At 40.9% G+C, this 22,005-nt stretch overlaps 1 protein-coding gene across 1 annotated transcript in view; it reads right to left on the reverse strand.

The window, feature by feature from the left end:
• Hectd1 (HECT domain E3 ubiquitin protein ligase 1) overlaps positions 1–22,005 on the reverse strand; it is an 86,684-nt gene that overhangs the window by 36,815 nt on the left and 27,864 nt on the right. The window contains 11 exon segments of the mRNA XM_028869679.2: positions 1,618–1,723; positions 3,484–3,578; positions 5,165–5,311; positions 7,516–7,650; positions 12,744–12,820; positions 12,932–13,111; positions 13,114–13,194; positions 13,860–14,082; positions 18,789–18,959; positions 19,109–19,247; positions 21,467–21,641. Of these exon segments, the coding sequence (XP_028725512.1) occupies positions 1,618–1,723; positions 3,484–3,578; positions 5,165–5,311; positions 7,516–7,650; positions 12,744–12,820; positions 12,932–13,111; positions 13,114–13,194; positions 13,860–14,082; positions 18,789–18,959; positions 19,109–19,247; positions 21,467–21,641 (1,529 nt within the window).

Consider the following 22,005-nt stretch of genomic DNA (forward strand, 5'->3'; position numbering starts at 1 on the left):
TGGAGACACCTGCACAAGACCAATCCAGTCAATACTCCAGCATGGAGACACCTGCACAAGACCAATCCAGTCAATACTCCAGCATGGAGACACCTTGCACAAGACCAATCCAGTCAATACTCCAGCATGGAGACACCTGCACAAGACCAATCCAGTCAATACTCCAGCATGGAGACACCTGCACAAGACCAATCCAGTCAATACTCCAGCATGGAGACACCTGCACAGGACCAATCCAGTCAATACTCCAGCATGGAGACACCATGCACAAGACCAATCCAGTCAATACTCCAGCATGGAGACACCTGCACAAGACCAATCCAGTCAATACTCCAGCATGGAGACACCTGCACAAAACCAATCCAGTCAATACTCCAGCATGGAGACACCTGCACAGGACCAATCCAGTCAGTACTCCAGCATGGAGACACCTGCACAAGACCAATCCAGTCAGTACTCCAGCATGGAGACACCTGCACAGGACCAATCCAGTCAGTACTCCAGCATGAGGGAACGGGGAGCTCACAAGCCCCCACTCCTAGATGGGAAACTACCTGTCAACAACTACGCTGGGAGAGGTCAGTCTTTCCTTGGGGGTGGGGCTGCCGATATGCATGCTGCTGATGCTGCAGAGGACAGCTCTACACCCACATGCATGCAGGCAAACCTGACTACGCTCAGTGGTTTTATAGCTGTATCTATATATGACATGAAGTTGGGGAGATACAAGGAGGAGTTGTAAGGCTAGGTGAAGAGGAGGCATTTGGTCAAAATAAAATGAACCAATGTATAAAGGAAAAAAATAATAAAGTGCTTTTTAAAGAATTTAATTTGAGCAGAATGGTGGTGGTGGTGGCGGTGGTGGCACACGCCTTTAATCCCAGAACTCTGGAGGCAGAAGCAGGTGGATCTCTGAGTTCAAGGCCAAGCTGGTCTACAAAGTGAGTTCCAGAACAACCTGGGCTGTTATACAGAGAAACCCCATCTGGGGAGTGGGGGAGGGTGGGTGAGGAGGATATAAAAAACAAAATACAACATACTCAAACAGGCTAGAGAGACAGTTCAATGACTAAAAGCACTTGCTGCTCTTAAAGAAGACTCAGGTTCTGTTCCCAACACCCACAAGGCAGTTCACAACCATCTATAACTCTAGTTCCAGGGGATTCAATGCCCTCTTCTGGTCTCCTCTGGTACTGCATGCATGTAGTGCATTTACATGAAGGGAAAACATTCATACACATGAAGCCTTCTTTAAAAAAATCAAATGGTGCCAGATGGTGGTGGCGCACACCTTTAATCCCAGCACTCTGGAGGCAGAGCCAGGCAGATCTCTGTAAGTTCGAGGCCAGCCTGGTCTACAGAGCGAAATCCAGGACAGGCACCAAAACTACACAGAGAAACCTGTCTCGAAAATAAAACAAAAACAAAAAACAAAAAAAAAAAAAAAAGAAAGAAAAGAAAAACCAAAATCAAATGGCATTTAAACTAGGAACTTAAAGATTAAGCTGAAAATGTTCTTAATCCAATATAAAAGGAAGCATATTTTCAAAATAAAAAGTAAAGCATATCATTGTTCCTAAATGTACTTGGTTATAAAGGGCTATGTTTTTCAGTTACCTGGAGGTTATATGTGGATCCTGGTGTATCATACAAATGGAGAGGTAGTCGTTCAATTGATTCTAGCACAGCTATTAACTTTCGAATTAATGCAACTGCTGGTCTACTGTGAAGACAAAAGTAAGAGCTTTTATGTAATTGCATGCGAATATTCATGTAGAAGTCTCAATTATCAATTTCACATAACCCTATGCTTTCTTCAGGAGGCAAAGACGGGTGAATTAGACAACTCCCTTTCTTACAGTTATTTGCTTGTGTGAGCAATAAAGAGGTCAGACAAGGACTTGCAGTAGTCAGTTCTCCCCTTCCAGCATGTGAACCAGGGAGAAATCAGATCCACAGACCTCAGCAACTTCTGAGCAGCCGCAGACTCTCCTAACTCAGTTTTTTTGCTTCAGAATCCAAGATATGGGCTAGAGAAATGGCTGGGTAGCTAAGAGCATTGGTGTTCTTGCAGAGACCTGAGTATGGTTCCCAGCACCCACACCAGGGGGCTCACAACCACCTGTAACACCAGCTCCAGCGGTTCTGATGTCCTCCTCTGGCCGTCAAGGGTACCTGTGCTTATACATACCCACAGATAGAAAGACTAATAAAACTTTCAATTAAATGCACAGCATATGTATATCTTAATATTTGGATAGCTATAACATGTGTTACATTTAGTACAGTAATATTTTCTTTTTTGTTTTTTTATCTGGGGAAGTGTGGAGACAGGGTTTCTAGGAACTTGCTCTGTAGCCTCCTGGTAAGCCATGAGTGCTCAATCCTCCTGCCTCTGCCTCCTTAGTGCAAGGATTACACACATGTTGCACTACACCTGGCTGACATAGGAATATCTCAATCAATTGTCATCACTAAGATATAATCTACACTCAGTGGGCTGTCACTTGTTACAGAACCACCACACTCAAAAGGAGGAGAACTGGTGCAATGCTCCATCATCCACCCAACTCCAGCTGAAACGATGCGCACTAAAGGCCCATCTGCTTTTATTTATACACCCAGCAGACCTCACTCCATTGCATTTTGAAGAAAATGACAGTGTACCATTTCTTCCAGAGGTGTTATAACTGTATGCCCTTACAAAAGGATAATGGACCCCTGTCACAGTTAACTAACAATTACCACTTAATATCAAATATTTAGCCAATGCTCAATTTTTTTTTTTCTTTTAAGAAAGGATGGGCCGGGCAGTGGTGGCACACGCCTTTAATCCCAGCACTCTGGAGGCAGAGCCAGGTGGATCTCTGTGAGTTCGAGGCCAGCATGGTCTACAGAGCCCCAAAAACTATACAGAGAAACCCTGTCTCAAAAAATAAAAAACAAAAAAGAAAATCCTCAGTAACAGGATTACAGCTGTGTGATGTCCTACCACCACATCCAGCTTTTTATAATAATGAAACAGATGTTTACTATGTAGTCAAATAGGCATGTTTAAACTTTAAACTAAGTGATCCCCGAGGTCCTAACAAACATGGTTTACGTTCTTCTGCTACATTCAAATAACATTTCAACTTTTTTCATTTATATTTATCAAGCTACTTTCACTGAAAGTGTGCATAAACAAAGTTATTTAAAGGAAGTATACCAAGTATGCAAACACTACAACTATGAAAATAAAAGAAATCTGGGGTTTATTTTGGCCTTGGTGCTGGACACTGAACCCCAGCTTTGCACAGGATGCACATGCTTGCCCACACCCCAGCTTTGCACAGGATGCACATGCTTGCCCACACCCCAGCTTTGCACAGGATGCACATGCTTGCCCACACCCCAGCTTTGCACAGGATGCACATGCTTGCCCACAGCCCAGCTTTGCACAGGATGCACATGCTTGCTCACACTCCAGGCTCTGGGCTTTACCTTTCATCATCTTCACTTTCACTAAAGGCTGTTTTGAAGACATTTATTCTTTCTACCAGTTGACTACAATCTTGCTTCATATCCAAATCTATGCTCTAAAACAAAAAGTAAAACAAAAGCACATTTATAGATTTTACAGCAAATTTATCACAAGCTTATAAAGACATGAGCCTTTTAAATTATCAATACAATTCCAGTAAACTCATTGACTCATTCAGTCAGTAGGCAGTGACTGACGTTTTCTGTGTGCTCAGTAGGCAGTGACTGACATGCAAGTGTTTCTCTTCACTAATGTCATGGGGAGCCACCAATTATGCTGGTCTATTAGTGTTTCTCAAAAGCAGGCCCAGTGACCTCAGATTGTATGAGAACCAATCATTGCCATTTTCACTGTGCTACTTCAATGAGTTTGGGGGGAAAACCCATCAACGATGGTTTCACAGATCTTAATAAATGATATATTATCAATTACTACTATATATCAATTACTACTATATTTCAGTAAATGAAGATACAAATGGTAAAATTCCTGAACATGAGACCCACTGAAGTTAACGACTTTAAGAAAATTTGAACTTTATCACCAAATCAAAATAAAACATTTAAGCTGGGTGGTGACGTTGGCACAGGCACTGAGGAGGCAGAGGCAAACAGATCTCTGAGTTCGAGGCCAGCCTGGTCAATAGAGTAAGTTCTAGGACAGCCAGGGCTACACAGAGAAACTGTCTTTTTTTTTTTTCCAAGAGATTGGGGCTGGAGAGCAGGCTCAGCGGTTGAGAGAACTAACTGGCTGCTCTCCTGGTGGACCTACCATTCTACGCCCAGCACCCACGTGCAGGTCACATACACCTGTAACTACAGTTCCAGGGGACTCAATGCCCTTTTCTGGCCCGCATGGGCACTGCATGCATGTGGTGTTCATACACGCAGGCAAAACACATACACATATAAAGTAATAACTTAAAATTTTCAAGTTAAAAAAGAAATTAAGGGCTGGAGAGATGGCTCAGAGGTTAAGAGCACTGACTGTTCTTCCAGGGGTCCTGAGTTCAATTCCCAGCAACCACATGGTGGCTCACAACCATCTGTAATGAGATCTGGCACCCTCTTCTGTATAATTAATAAATAAATAAATAAATAAATAAATAAATAGAAATTAAAATGGCATGTAAAACTGAAATAAGCATGTTTTTCTTCACTGACATAAGAGAAAATATTTTTATGAAACAGATATTTATAGTAGACTAAGTGTAAGAGAAATACAATTGTTAGTAAAGGATTAAATGGTCACGTTTTGCTCTCTAACACTGTTTTACAAAGTAACTTCAAGCATATGATTTAAATACTTCAGTTACTCTATTTGAGGTGAGTGCTGAGGAAATCAAAGCATTGAATAATGTTAACTCTTAGGCTAAAGTTTTTTTTTTTTTTCAATTAAATCTTCACTAAAATAAAACTGGAGAACTTAAAAATCAAATAGATTAAAATATTTCATTCAATTAGCTTAACGTAATGCTGTCAATTTAAAGGCAGAGTAATTCAAAATATTAACATTTAACATCTACTTAATTTTAAAATATTTCTTAAATAACAATACTTAAAACCAATCTACCAAAAGCAGAACCACAAACACTCTTTGAAACTGTATTATGTCTTTGTTTCTAGTACTAAATGAACTTACATTGTTTAAAACAGTAAGAAGTGCTTGGACTAAACCACTACTACACATTTCATATGGTGAAATTGTGTTCTCATCCTTCAGAAGTACAATTAGGTTTTCTAAAGCTGTCTTCATTAAATCTCGCCAAGTGTTTTCACCTTCAATACACTGAAAGAAAAAAATAAGTAATAAAGACAATGTAAAAGCACAGTCTTTAAGAAAATAACATGTAGCCTGCAGTGGTGACGCACACCTTTAATCCCAGCACTGGGAGGCAGAGGCAGGTGGATCTCTGTGAGTTCGAGGCCAGCCTGGTCTACAGAGTGAGTTCCAGGAAAGGCTCCAAAGCTACACAGAGAAACCCTGTCTTGAAAAACAAAAACAAAAAAATAACATGTAACACCAATCACTATGAAAACCAATTAATATTACACTAGATTAAAGCTCATATTACCAAAGCAAATTATTCTTAGTAAGCTAGCAATATTTGTTTGTGAAAAGCCCACAATACTTTAGAGATTTAAAAAAATTTAATTATATGTGTGGTGGCCGTTAGGGTGCACACATGTGCTGGGTCCTCTAGAGGCCCATGGCATCAAATGCCCAGAGCTGAAGCTACAGGTGATTGTGAGCTACCCAACTTGTGTGCCAGGAACCAAACCTAGATCTTCTGCAAAAGCAGTATATACTCCTTTTTCTTCCGATTTTTTTCTTTCTTTCTTTCTTTTTTTTTAATTTAACTTTATTTTATGTATGAGGGTGTTGGATCCCCTGGAACTGGAGTTACAGTTATGAGCTGCCATGTGGGTGCTGGGAATTGAACCACGGTCCTCTGGAAGAGCAGTCAGTACTCTAAACCGCTGAGCCATCTCTCCAGCCCCTTCTTTCCTGTTTTTTGAGACAAGGTTTCTCTGTGCAACAGCCCTGGATGTCCTAGAACTCGCTCTGTAGACTAGGTTGGTCTCGAACTCACAGAGATCTGCCTGCCTCTGCTTCCCGAGTGCTGGGATTAAAGCCGTGCGCCACCACCTCCTGGCTACAATATATACTCTTAACCACTGAGCTATATCTCCAGCCCTAATATTAAGTCACTGAAATCCTGTTTAATCCTGCTATACCACAGCATTTCTGTTGAACCCTGATTACTGCAATACTGCAAAGCAGTCACAGAAAATGTGAAATTAATAAGCATGGCTATGAGCAATCAAACCATTTCATGACAGTGAAATTTTGTCTTCATATCATTTTCATGTAGCATAAAACCTGCCCTCTTTTTGAGCTTTTGTTTTGTTTTTTTTGCTAGGCACACACCTTCAATCCCAGCACTTGGGAGGCAGCGGCAGGTGGATCTCAGTGAGTTCGAGGCCAGTCTGGGCTACAAAATATGTTCCAGGACAGCCAGGGCTGTTACACAAACAAGCCCTGTCTCGAGAGGTCTGGAAAGATGGCTCAGTGGTTAAGAGCACCTATTGCTCTTAATCGGGGACCTGAGTTCACTTCCCAACATCTAAGTGGTAGCTCATAACCATCTATAACTCCACCTCCAGGGGATCCTATGACTATTTCATGTAGGTACTCATACACATAAAATGAAAATATATTTTAAAAATTTAAACATAAAAATTACTCTCACCTCATAAAACCATACTCAAGTAAGTGTAAGAATAAATTTGGTTTGTGGGCTCTAGTTCCCTGGCTCTTACTAGAACATAAAAGATACGGGGGTGTGGGGGTGTGTGGGGGTGTTTGAGAATAGGACATAACACAAACCAAAACTCTCTCAGGAGACACTGAGACCAAGCACACAAACCCACAAACCCCAGCACTTGGAATGCTGAGATAAGACAATTATGAGTTCAAGACCATCATGAGCCAAGCAGGTGCAGTTGATCTCAAAAGGAAAAAGAGAAGTCAGGCATGGTGGTGCAGGCCAGTCATCTCAGCACTTAGGAGCCTACAGCCAGAGGACCCCCTAAAGTTTGAAAACAGCCAGGTCAGCCAGGGCTACATAGAAAGGCCACGCCTCAAAAACGTAAAAAGCAGCTGGGCAGAGGCAAGCAGATCTCTGAGTTCAAGGCCAGCCTTGGTCTACAGAGTGAAATCCAGGACAGGCTCCAAAGCTACACAGAGAAACCCTGTCTCAAACAAACAAACAAATATAAAAAGCAGGGGCTAGAGAGACCTAGGTTCAGCTCCTAGCATACACATGGTGGCTCATAAGCATCTCTAACGCCTTATCAAGGGGTTCTCGTGCCTTCCTCTGGCCACTGTGTGCACCACATACTCGGTGCACAGACATATCCGTGTAGGCAAGACACTCAAACACACAAAACAAACAAACATAATAATCTAAAAACGAGAGCTTAACATACTTGTCTATTTGTATGAAGTTCCCAAGACGACTCTAACTGAGTTGCTATATTTCTGAGGGTTACCACTACTCCCCGAGGCATGCTTTCAACGGCTTTAAAGTGGTCATCATACAAATCTCTAGCCATAGTTCGTACCTGTCAAAAGAAGCAAAGACATTATAAATTCCACTACAGTGATCAACTTTACCAACTCTTCAGCTCATTATCTGTCTCTCCATCTAAGCTATCTCTCTCAGGCACTTGATCACAAACCTTTAAGAAATAAGACTTTTGCCGGGTGGTGGTGGCGCACGCCTTTAATCCCAGCACTCAGGAGGCAGAGGCAGGCGGATCTCTATGAGTTCGAGGCCAGCCTGGGCTACCAAGTGAGGTCCAGGAAAGGCTCAAAGCTACACAGAGAAACCCTGTCTCAAAAAAAAAAAAAAGAAAAGAAAAAAAAAGACAACTTTTGAGGCTATGGGTATATAGCTCAGCAGTCTGCCTAACATGAATACACAAAGTTCAATCTCCATCATCACCATAAAAACATAACAAAAAGTAAGATTTCTGTCCCATATTAACTTCTACATTATGTTATGATTCTTACATGTTCTACTTGCTGAAAAGATACTGATAGATTTTAAATGTTTACTAAAATAGCTCTTTAAAATGTCCAACAGTACCCTTTCTTTTCAACATAAAAGTAACCTTTTCGTGATTAACCAGTTAGAAATACAAATAACATTACTCCCTCCCCCAAAAGGAGAAAAATCAAACCACTTATGATTCTAACAACCAAAACTTAGCTTACCCTTTAACATTCTGGGATATAACAGGCTTTTAAATATCACTCACGTATCATACATAATTACATTTACAAATTTACAGATTTCACCATGAAAAGGAATGATCATTGAAGTTAAAATTAAAGTATCCAAAAGAGCAAGCCACACTAAGGTCTGATAAATTTTAGTACATGACACTATTAACAAACGTTACACTGTTGAACATTTTTACAGATTATGTAAATTATTTTAATGAAACAAGTATTTACTTGTACAATTAACTAATGCAAATTTAGAGTTTCTCTAATTTAATCTTGATTATAACTCTAATGCAACAGGAAACAAACTATCCTTCTAGTACTTCAAGTACTGGAAAGATGGCTCAGAGATTAAAGTACATATTGCTCTTGCAGAGGACCTGACTTTGGTTCCCAGCACTGACAGTGGATAGCTCCATGGGATCTGATGCCCTCTTCAGGCCTCCATGAGAATCCACACCACACACAGGTGGTACACACACAGGTGGTGGGTACACACACGGGTGGTGCGCTCGCCAAACATATCCTTCTTGTTTTTCCCAGACAGGTTTCTCTCTGTAGTCCTGGCTGGCCTCAAACTCACAGAGATCTATATGCCTCTGCCTGCTGAGTGCTGGATTAAGGGCGTGCACCAACACACCAGGCTTAAAAACCTTTCGAAGCACTTAATAGCTTCCCACTCTATTTTGGTATGGTTTTCTACATCAAAACATAGCAAGACCTAGATTACACTACCTAAAACAGTATTAAGAAATAAATCTGAGGTTAGAACTAATAGTTAAATAACTTTTGCCTAAAATAAATATATTTTGAACCATAATGCTATTACGTGCCAAAGACTAGCCAACTGGTTACTGACTTGTCAATTCAAATCAAGGCACTGTGCCTGATGCCTATAATGCAGGAAATCAGGCGGCTGGGGCACAAGAATCACCAGGAGCTCAGGCCTGTGATAGAGAAGGCCTTGTCTCAAAACTAAAGAAAAAACATTTAGGGAGGAAATAAATAAACCAATCAAGAGCTAGGATGAAGCTCAGTGGCAGAATGCTTGCTGAACACAGCACAAAACTCCGGGTCTGATCCTCAGGAAAAACAAAACCAAGGGAGGAGAGGTGGAGTGAAGCATTAATCCTGTCTGACTTTAAGAGAATAAAATGTAAGATTGAGACAATGTTCTCACTGATTTATGACTTTCATTATCAAACTTCACTTAGTTGTACATCTAGATGTGGTTGGTGGATACACCACACAAGCCAAGCATCCTGTTCTGAGACAGAAATTCCAAAACCTAAAAACTTTTAACTAATAGTGTGACACAACATCATTAAAGCCATCACATAAAAGGCTGGGGACATGGCTGGGAGGGGCAGCATTGCCAAGCCTGCGCAGGACCATGAGGGGCTCCATCCTTGGCACTAAAATCAAGAATGTTGTAGAAAATGATCTGCACAAGGTACACATGAAATACAAATGAATTGGTTCTGGTTTTTACAATGCTAGGATTATTCCCAGGACCCCAAACATGCTAGGTAAGTGCTCTAACACATATCCTTAAGACAGACTTGGATCCTACCCTCAGGATAACTCATGAATATACAAATTTCCCAGGAACCAGAAAATTCTACTGTGAACCACAGGTGGTTAAAAACATTTCCACAATTAATAGCCAACACTAGGGATTCCGATAAACTCCTGAGCTAGGTATCATCAGCTTTTTAAAGACTTAGAGTTAGCAACTCATCAGCCTTTAAGGACTCCATATTTATCTGCCTATTCAGTAAAATTTGTTGCTGCTCTCAAACTGTATTCTAGTATTTCTAGTACTTCCACGGTGCTTCGTGATTATGCAAAGTTCAGGAAAAAAACTGTGTCGCCAGACATACACGTTCCCAGCTCAGTTCAAATAAGATGCTGTTCCGCTCTCATATTCTGAACAAATGTCTTTTGCACTCTATGTAATATCATGTTCTTTATATTTCTATATATTTTATATTTCTGTGTTGTTTTTGTTCATTTCACGGTTTCACACGTAATACTGTGGTACTTTCTACTTTGTAAGCACAGTCTAACCATGCAGCACAGATGCACACAAAATCACACAAAACCAGCTGTTTGCTTAAAACATCACACACACACACACACACAGAGAGAGAGAGAGAGAGAGAAGAGAGAGAGAGAGAGAGAGAGAGAGAGAGATGTTCAGGCATGGCAATGCTATGGTCAAGAAAATGTTGCAATCAACAATACCCATAAAATATCTTTTAACAGGAACATACAAAAATACGATCCTCTGCACCAATTCACAAAACATCTATGAATGAGGAATGCTGTCTTCATTTCAAATCCCACTTACTTCTACTAGCTGTCTTGAGTCAGATACTTTTCCTTCCTTCCCTCCCTCCCTGTCTCCCTTCTTCCTTCCTTCTAAGACAGAGTCTTAGACAGCCCTGGCTGTCCTAGAACTCTCAGTGAAGAAGAGGCTGGCTTCAAACTCAAGAGTTCTGCCTGCCTCTACCTCCCAAGTACTAGGATTAAAAGTGTAAGATATTTCTTTCTGAAGTGTTTCAAATATATTCTGAATTGAAACTAATATCTGACCTTATGCTCTTTTAAAAAACATATACAGAAGCAACCAAAAGCTATTCATATAAAGGATACCTATTAATTTATTTATCCATTGGCTGTGTGCGTGTACATGTGCAGGCCAGAGAACAATTTGTGAAGACTCAGTCCTCTCCTGTACCATGTGAGTCCCAGGGATTTACTGCAGGCTGCTCAATAAGCACTTTTATCCACTGTACCATCTTGATGGCACTAGATTCACCTTTAAAAACTGAGCTAAATGCTTCTAAAATCTACAAAGAGGAAATGTCTCCAGGATTACCCAGAACATTAACAACAAAAACTGAAGAATGAATATCTTGTTTTGCTTGATTGTTTGTTTGTTTTGAAACAGGGTCTTGTGATGCAGCTAGCCTAGGCTGGCCTCAAACTTGCTGTATAGTTCAAGCTCGCCTAGAACTCAAAATATAGATATAAATCACCATGCCTCACCATTAGTGTTTTTGTTTTTAAAAATCTTTTTTTTTTTTTCTCCAACTAAAACTCATTTTTTTAAGTTCTCTCTTCCCTAGTCTCAAGTAGCTACAAACATTGTATTTTAAAAGTATTTTCTGGGCCAGACATGCCCTTAAACCCAGGTAGGATGGCAGAGGAAGGCAAATCTTGAGAATTGAGTCCAGCCTGGTCTACCTAGTGAGTTCCAAGCCAGCTTACATAGAGAGACCCTATCTCTAAAGAAGCAAAAACCACTTTGTATAACCTGTAGATAAAAGACAAGCATCTGTCGCTAGAAAATGTTTACTTGGAGACTATTTTAATCCCTTCTTAAATAGGCAAGAACAACTGGTAACATTAGAATTATACTGGCCTTATTTTACTCGTTTATTTTTTGTGGTTCTGGGGATTGAATCCAAGACCTCACACACACTAGGCAAGCACTCTACTACTGAGCTGTCCCTAACCCTCTTTTTACTTTTTGAGATCTCAGAGTCTCACCAAGTGGCACAGGCTGGCCTCAAACACACTCTGTAGCCCAAGCATGCCTTGAATTTGTTCATCTTCCTACTTCAGCCTACTGAGTAGCTAGGTTATAGGCCCATGATGCTGGACTTTGACAACTAGCCATGCTTTCGAAGAACAATGCATATCTGATAAATAGAATTTTTAAATTTATACTAAGGGGTTTTTAATGTAACGATGTGCTTACTTTCACTGCTTTGGTCTGGGCTTGTTTGTGGGTGGTGCTGGGAACCAGGTTAGGTGAATGCTCTACACTATACTCCTGGGCTCTTTACCCCCATTGTCCTCAGTCCATCAAAGTCAGACATTAAATCAAGCACAAAAACTATCGGAATCCAGAACCAAGCAGTGAAGTTACACCATCACAAAGTATTAAATCAGGATTAGGAAGTAAAATGATCATCTTCTAGTTTATTACTTAGCACAGATACACATGTGTGTACCCGTGGAGCTCATGTGGAGACAACTCTTGGGACTTGGGACTTTCCCTCTAGCATCTGAGGTCCCAGCATGAAACCAAGGTTATCGGGTTTGGCAGCAAACACCCTTACCCATGGAGCCATCTCCCTGGCCCATAAAATTAAATTATTTAAACAATTAAACAACTAAAGTTTCATTCTTTTCCTCTGCTCCAATTTTCACTGGTTTTTAATGTGGGTGTATATATATAAACAAAACATAATAACTGTGCAAAATAATTAACAAAGGGAAAAAGCATAACTAAAAACGTTGGGAAGCTTAAGTTACATGTTTAATCTCTCCAATGCTCATCAGCTGTTCCTGAAGTTTGCAGTTTGCAGTTCCTGAAGTCAGCATAAAAAGGGAAAACACACTGCAGATGTACCTTTTGCTTTGTTTTTTCCAGCTTGGATTTTAATTTCCTGCCTCTTTTGCCAGTCCATCCAGTCACAAACTCTGAACCTAGAGGAGAGGGTATGGCATACAATGTCAGAGAACATTCCCAGAATCCACTGATTACACCCCAACATATGCACTTATTCTCACTCAGAAATAGCACGACCACACACTTACCCAGAGACGTCTCTGCAGTAAACGAATGTTTAGTTCCTCTATTAGATTCAAACACAAAACCAGGCAAATCTTCTTTTAGTATTGTAGCTTGCTGACCATCAGAGTTATGGATAGCAATTTCTCCTTCTTTCAAACACGTTAAGGACCAGTTCCCTACGGTGAGTTTAGTGGGTCCTGGGCTGACAGTATAGGCTGACTGGAAGTCGATGGCTTGACTTGGCCTCGGGCTCTCTGTAACTTCTCTAAGAATTCACTTCTGCTTTCTACAAAGACAAAATACTTGGTTTTAAAAAAATCTACCCTTCAACCATACCACATCATTGAAATGTAACTTCTCTAAAGTAAGCATTAGTAGAGTTTTATTCTTCAGCATCCTGACTTGTCTGACCTATATAGGTTCAGGCTTAAAGCAACTCTACAGTCATCTTTTTTTTTAACTACAAATGAGGCTTTGAGAAAAGATATAACGAGACTTCTATATACCTATGCAATGTACTATGTCAAAACAAAAGAAAGCTTTATCTAAAAGACTGATAACATTAAAAGTAGCTACAGTGTTGTTCCTTGGCACATAAAATAAAAAGGTATTTGTGACCTGGGTGGGTGGTGCCCAGCACTTAGGAGGCAGAGGCAGGGAGATCTCTGAGTTCAAGGCCAGCCTGGTCTACAGAGTGAGTTCCAGGACAGTCAGGGCCACACAGGGAAACCTTTCCTTATAAAAAGGCATTCTGAGGAGAGTGTTGAGCACCCAATCAATTTGCCTCTAATTCCCAAATGCTGGGGTTACAGATCGATACTACCATGTCCAGCTATAGCACATCTTCTCTATTTAAAATAAATAAATAAATAAAAAATCCCACAACAGAGACAAAACTAAAGGCATAAAACCAGAGGCTAAGAAAATCTTTTAACTGGAACCAAGTCTTACCTGAACTATCCGATCCACCTTCAGGACTACCACTTGAATACATGGTGGCAAGTTTCCCATCCAAGATAAATCTGAACCATCCATTACTGCCATTCGACAATTCCAAGGCTGCAGCATCACTCCAAATATATAAGCAGTCCCTTCCCCTGATTATGGACCAGTCTCTCCAATGGTACGGTTTACCTTGCTGCAATTCCTTAGCATCTTCCTGTGGTTCATCTTCCTGAATGTGGACAAGGATCCAATGAGATGTGTGAAATGATTTCATTTCAAATATCACAAGTATTTGAAAACCACAACTATGAACCAGGTTTATAATTAAAACATAATATGTAGTTGCATGTAGTTCAATATATATTGTAATGAACTTAAATAATGTCTGAAAATAATAATTATGTAAACTGTATCCTATCCAGGTATGTTGGTAAAAGTTGGCGAATTAGAGCTTTCTCTTAATCCTCTGGGGCACTGCTAAACTCACTACACCTCTAGTCTGTCAACCTGAGGAAGAGGACGTAAGTGGAAGACATAGTATACAGACTGATATAACACAATCACCACACAGTCTTCTGAAATAAAATTCCTTGGATAAAGAAAATGTGATATACCTGTACACAGTGTATTACTCAGCTATTAAAATAAAAGTCTGAAACCCCGTTACTGCAACAACATGGACAATGCTAGAGGACAGAGTCTGTTAGTGAGAAGATGAGGCGCGGGCTCTCATTTTTGTGGAACTAGCGTATAGATCCCTTGAGAAAAGAATACAGCAGTGGCCTCTGAAGGACAGGAGGGGAAGCGAACTGGGAACACTGTGAAGACCGGCAATAGGCACCAGAACAGGAAGGTGTTCTTCTACAGCACAGCAGGATGCCACAGTCTACAGCCGTTCACTAGATCAGAGGAGGAGCCTGAAGAGTCTCCTTAGACACAATGCTCATCTCCCTGATTTGGTCATCACACATTGCACATACTAACCATCTTCATCATGCTGTATCCAGCAGTGTATAATTATGTGCCAGTTAAACATTAGAAATGAATGACAGTCAATTCAAAGCCCCAGTTCCTAGTCAGGTAAATCAAATATACTATTCCTGACAACAGGTCTTTTTTTTTTTTTCAGAGTTGAGGACTGAACCCAGGAGCGCCCTACCACTGAGCTAAATCCCCAACCCCTGACAACAGGTCTTATGTAGCCACGACTGGCCTCAAACTCTGGGTATCTAAGGGTGACCTTAAACTCCTGGCTTAGAAAATGTTTTTAAGAACTAAGATAAAAGTAACCTGTAACCACTTTTTAGTATAGCCTATGAGCCACAAGTCTTTAGTGACGATTGAAAACTGAGAACCGGGCTGGTGAGACCACTCAGCAGCAAAGGTTCTTGTTGCTGTGCCTGACAAGCTGGACCCCACGGGGTGGCAGAAGAGAACCTACAAACTGGTCAGGACAATTTCGAGAGGACTAGCTGAGATGATACAGCCTGACAGACTACTTGAACAAGGGACTTGAAACAAGCCCTGAACTTTCCTTTTATGCAGAGAATGGACAAATGATACAGGACTTGACGATTAACCCAAAAATTTTCTTTTCAAGATTCCCGACTTCCAGACACCAGTGTCCACATTCAAATAGACACACCATACACATAAACAAATATTAAAGAAAGAAAATTGATAATATTGTCGGATATGTGACACATGCCTGTAATGCACGCTTGGGAGACAGAAGCCGGAAGGAGGATCCTAAGTTAAGGACAGCCTATATTACAAAGGAAGTTCAAAGCCAGCCTGAGCTACACGCTGAGATCCTGTGTCAAGAAGCCAATGAGATGGCTCAGTGGGTAAAGGCACCTGCCGCCAAGTCTTACAAGCTGAATTCAAGCCCTAACCCCCATGGTGGGAGGGAGAATTCAAGGGTGAGAGTGCAGCTCAGTGACAGCACTTCTCTACGAGTCACAGCCCCTTGAGTTCTCAAGCAGAGCTCGCTCTGGTAGAGCACCTGGGCAAGAAGTCACATCCCAGTTATGAAGCTTGTAGAAAAACAATTAGCTCTTCTACTAGAGATGGAAAGAAGTGACTAGAAGAGGCAGGAATGGACCCACCAAAAAAAGAGGCAGTATCTGGGCGGTGCCAGCCAAAAACTCGGTCCGTCCTATGTGGCAGTTGGCCAGCACAACCTGCTATTTGCTCCAGATGCCAACTCCTCTAATCCCCCCAGAACCTGGAGGGAGGACTACCACTGTTTCCAGTGCAGGGAGACTCAAGACCACAAAGTTCATCGGCAGTGCAGCCAGAGTGAAGCCCTGTTTTCTCTCAAATACACGCTAGGCTAGTTCTTGCACACTAAGCCAGTGTTTGGTTTAGCCTGGGAAGTTTGACTTAAACCACCCTTCAGGAGACAAAATGGAAATGTGTTTGTCTACTGTTAGCCCAACCTCTGTGCGTGTGAAAAGTGTCTCTTTAGACAGGGTGCAGCCATCGTGAGACATCCATTTCAATCCCCTTCACTCGCTCCCTGTAGTCAGCGGCTGGTTTGATGATTCCCAGCAGCACAGAGGAGAGAGCAGGGGCTGCAGTGCAGCTCAGGCCCAGGGTTGTGGGGTGGAGGAGACACCCCAAACACAGTCACCAAAACACTGAAGATTATCAATTCCTCTAAACCGAAGGATTTCTGATTTCTGTGGGGCTGAAAAGACAGGTCCGGAATGTCTGCCACACAACCATGAGGAACTGAGTTCAACCCACAGAACCCACATTAAAAAGCCGGGCATGATAACACATGCTTATAATCCTAGCACTGGGCAGATGAAGATGTAACTGGCCTGCCAGTCTAGCCGTAACAGTGAGGGCCCCAGGCTCCGGTAAGAGGTCTGGTCTCGAAAAGCCATGGCAGGCCAGGCAAGATGGCTCCCCAGGTACAAGCTACTGTGGAGCAGGCAGGCCTGCTGACCTGAGTTCAGCCTCCGAAGGCCACACGAGGGTGAAGAGAGGCGACTCTATGAAGGTGTCATCCGATCCCACACTGTCACACACATTCCCCACCTCACAGCACGCACCAATAAGGTGGACGCTCCTCATGAACACCTGAGGCTGACCTCTAGCCTCCCTCCACAGGTGCATATGTGCACATACATCACACACACACACACACACACACACACACACACACACACACACACTTTCTGCTCCAAATCACATGAACTAATAAGAACTGAGCCTTTCAAATCCACTGTTTCCATGGTGAGCAACTTAACATTACACAAGATATATGGGGGAAAAGTTTCGCGTGACAACAGGCAACACAATAAATAGTTCACGAAATTTCAGGAAAATGAAATGGAAGTCAGGTCCTTAGACAGAGACTTTTTTCTGGCTAGGATCATTAAAGAGTAGCTACAGAATCCAACCCTACAAACTGAGGAGGTAGAGATGCAAGTTCGAGGTATTTAACCCACCTGGTCCAGGCAGAAACAGAATTCAGGGTTCGGGAGCTAGTGAGTTACTCAGTTGATATGTTATATTTTTCATCTTAAGAACCATACATATGAACACAGGACAAATAAAATTCTGAGTAACTCACTAGATGTGACCAGGGCAGAGAAGAAAGCAGCAGAGTCAACCAGGCTTGAGGGACAGTGAAAGACAAAAGGAGAGAGGCAGACAGAGCGCAGTTTATGTCAGCAAATCTCCACCATACATAAGACTTGACACTTGGGCAAAAAAGGAGGAAATAAGCCAACTATTTAAAGGATTAACAGCCAAAAATTATCCCAATTTTACTAAAATTGGAAGAGTATAAATAAATATTAAAGACTATCAAGAATAGATCTGCCTCAAAAAAAAGGGCAACAAGGCATAGAAGTACATGCACACACATCACAAACACAACTCCTAGCAAACTAAAAATGCAGAAAACCACAACCCACCTTAGATAAGGCAGATTTTAACTCCAAAGACAACCAACTACCAGCAAATACTGCACTAGAATATAGTTAAATAAGAAAAAGTATACTTAAATATTCTCCAGTAACTACCTACACATTGTTTACTAATTACAGAAGGAAACAGAGGAACATTATAGCAAGGAACGATGTGCCACACCTTGAACTTGAAATTGAGGGAAGAGTATTGCCATGATTTCAAGGACACCCTGTGCTACAGAGTAAACGCCAGGTCAGTCTGGACTAGAGTGAGATTCTGTCTCAGTGTTGCATCAGAGACAGCTAAGGAAAGAAACGTCATCGAGGGATCCAAGGCAACATGCCGACAGTTACCACGTGCCTCCTCAAAAGTTCACTGGCCAGGAGGAACTCAGCATCATTTCTCTAACGTAACTACTAAAACATGGAAACTCAACTGCATCAGCAAGAAATAGGATGCAATGCAAAGCGAAACTGAGTCCTCAGAACACTCGCTCTCTCAAAGACAAAGAAACAAGCAACAAATCTGTAAGGCTCTCAAGGACTTGGAAACTAATTGGAACATGTGCTATTTCAAAAACCACCGACCGGCTACCAACTAGAATTAACAAACTGTTATTCCGTCAACTATAATCCATATCCTGCCAGCAGAAAAAATGTTAGTGCTGTTGTTATATATTCAGTTCACAGCACCCCCAACCCATGGAAGGAAAGAGATTCTGTCTCCAAAAAATGTATACACACATAAATGTGTACATGAAGATGATAAAGCAAACAAGCAAAATATTAACAACTAATGGATATGACAGGAATTCTGATATTCTTTAAGTACCTCTGGAACCTTGTCCTACATTTAAAATTGTAACAAAAACTTTGAAAGGAAAATTGACCAAAAAGATTCAATTATATTTTCATATTACATTATAGATCTGTCAAAAACCATCCTAAATTAAACATCTATTTCCTTAAAACAAACCCTGTTATCAATATTACAATGAGGACCACTCACTTTTTCTGGTTTCGATTCCTCTTCATTCTCATCATCAGAAGAAGGACCTGCCAAAGCTGATACTTTGCTAATTACACCAAGTCTGGCTAGCTGATCTAAAAAAATATCACCACCTTTATCTACCAAATCCCGTATGATCTGCAACGCTAGCAAGTGGCCGTCGTCATCGTCCTGGGGAGGAAAAAGAGGGAGCACGTGAGAGCAGCAGTCAAGGAAGATGACGGACAGTACCGTCACATGGACAGGGGAGGGTTTTACTTCTGTGACTGACAGGTCTCCAGAGGAACTACAGCTACGAGGAGCTCAGGCTGGGCACGCACCTCCTGGTCCAGGACAGCCGCAGCGATCTCCACTAGTGTGGTTGGCAGATTGTGACCACCATCGGAATCACAGACTTCCTTTAACAGTGCTTCAGAGCAGAAGTGAATCATTTTCCGGATTAGAGCGAGACTGGCTTTCCTTAAGAAGGGAAAAAGAATTTTATGAAACCAAAAGACCCCAATTGATAAATATCCAGCTACACATTAGTAAAAGTAAGTGTCCAACAATTTTATGAGTACTAATGAAAAGCATACACTTAAGAATACCAAAAAATTAAGACTCTATGCTATCACAACAGTTTATGTTTACTATTTGGGTAATATATTATGTTAATCAAAACTAATCATCCTTAATACTCTTGTTAAATGCTATTCTATATTACATTTAATCAGCTTGGTTGCTGGCACAGCATGGTAACTTTAGAAAATGAGGTTAAAAGCAAGCAAATACCTACGATCCCTCTCTCCCTCTCCCTTCCTCTGCCCCCTCCCCTTCTCTCTCACACACACACTGACCAGTTATGAGGCAGGAATTCGTTCACATAATTTAAAACATTATAACTCTTAAACCATACAACAAACCACATGAATTAGGTTTTATTATCTCAGTTCTACAAGGAAAGTCTAATATAGAGATAACAAATCAGTCTGAATTCACTTATCTCTATTGGTATACTATATTTTTATGAGTACATATAAATATTTTATATTCACAAACTTCCTATTTAACACTACTTTATAAGTTAAGTTCACTTAAAAGCATTTTTCTATTATATTAAAAATAGCATCATTGGGGCTGGAGAGATGGCTCAGTGGTTAAGAGCACTGATTGCTCTACCAGAGGACTTGGGTTCAATTCCCAGCACACGGCAGCTAACAACTGTCTGTCTCCAAGATCTGACACCCTGACAGAGACACACACCAGGAAAAACACCAATGCACATAAAATAAAAATAAATTTTTTTAAAAAAGGCCATCATTTTGGGGAAAACATATTTTTTCTTGAATACTGAGAAACGTATCCATCTAAGCCCTTAAACCACTTTTGTATGGACTGAACGCACATGAGGACAGCCTCCACACTTACAAACTGATTTTTAAAAGGCTAGAAAGCCGGTTGTGGGGTTCAAACCTGTAGTTCCAGCACTAAGGAGTCAAAAGGCAAGAGATCTGCAAATCTGAGACCAGCCTGGGACACCATGAAGGTATGAAGCTCCTGTACAGCAAAGCACACAGTCATTTTAGGAAAGAGATGGTCTACAGAATGGGAAGAAGCCTCGGCCAGCTATGCATTTGACAGGGTTAGTATCTAGAATATACAAAAGAAGAAAACCTAAACATGGAAAAAAAATCTCTGAAAGATTTGAGCATGAGAAGGTTCTAAAAAGATCAAAAAGCAAATGCCTAAGTGGACATGCTATAGGGGAAACATTATTCAGTGTTGGTAGGAATGCAAACCATGTACAGCCACTATGGAAATCGGTGTGGCAGTTCCTCAGGAAGTTCATACCTGGGCATATACCCAAAGGACTCCACATCCTACTCTAGAGATAACATGCCCATCCATGTTCACTGCTGCTCTACACTGCATATATGTCTGTCAGCTGCTGAATAGACAATGAAAATGTGGTACATAGACACAATGGACTATTTTTCAGCTGCCCCCAAAATGAAATTCACAGGCAAATGCATGGAACTCACAATGATCATTATGAGTGAGATAATCCTGACTCAAAAAGATACATGACACATGTGTTCTCATTTGTGAACACTAGCTTTGAAGATTATTAATTTTCAAGCATTCTTAAACCAGAATCCAAGAGTAGTGGTGCAAAACTTTTAATCCCAGTCCTTGGAAGAGGCATATTGTAGAATATTACTTTAACTAGGTAAAGATGTGTTACATTTCTTTATGCTGCATTTGTTAAATTATGTAAAGATGTGCTGCTGTTTCACCTTGCCTGCCTAAGGCACATGATTGGTCTCATAAAAAGCTGAAAAGCCAATAGCTAGGCAGTAGAGGGACAGGCAGGGCTGGTGGAGTGGAGAGAATAAGGGGGAAACAGAGGGAGACACCTGGGGCCAGCCAGGCAGCTAAACACAGAGTAGGACATACAGAAGGAAAAGAAAGGTAAAAAGCCCTGAGGCAAAACGTAGATGAAGAGAAACAGGTTAATTTAAGTAATAAGAGCAAGCAAGAAAAAAGCATAAGCTAAGGCTGAGCATTCACAACTAATATTAAGTTGATACTCCCACTTCCAACCTAATTTATATTCTTACTATATTTTTTAAACAAATTCCAGATGCTAACGAAAAATTATAGCATCAGTATAATTTAAGCACGGTATGAATAGCTACCTTATTGAAGGCAACATAGTTTGCTGAAATGTTTGTGCAAACACAGGCAATAACCTCTTCAAGTATATTGGTGCCATTTCTGGATCTCCTTTGGGTTCATTACATTCTTCTTCATCTTTGTTTGTGTCTTTCTTTTTCTTGTCATCCCCTTTATTAACTGGGCACATCCAATCACCTACAAAGTATTATTTTAAAAATGCATTTTTAAATACAATGTCCTTCAAGGGAAAAAAAAATGTTAATATATACGCACCTCAAACTAAGTTACCTGAGGAGCAGAGTTCAATTTTCAGCACTACAGACAAAAAAGCCCTACTACCTACTCTGAAAACTTAAAAATGCTCAAATCATTCTAGTTACACAGCTTCTAATCATTCTTTATATGACAATCCCAAATCTCTTAAGTTTAGATTTTTTTTTCATTCTGGACTTACACAACTCGTCTCAAAAACATGGAAAGGGGCCAGAGAAACGACTCTGTTTAAGAGCACATATCGCTCTTTCAGAGGACCTGAGTTCAGTTCCTAGGGCTCATGTCA

Source organism: Peromyscus leucopus, chromosome 14 (assembly GCF_004664715.2).
Source record: "Peromyscus leucopus breed LL Stock chromosome 14, UCI_PerLeu_2.1, whole genome shotgun sequence".
In the NCBI taxonomy this organism is placed as follows: domain Eukaryota; kingdom Metazoa; phylum Chordata; class Mammalia; order Rodentia; family Cricetidae; genus Peromyscus; species Peromyscus leucopus.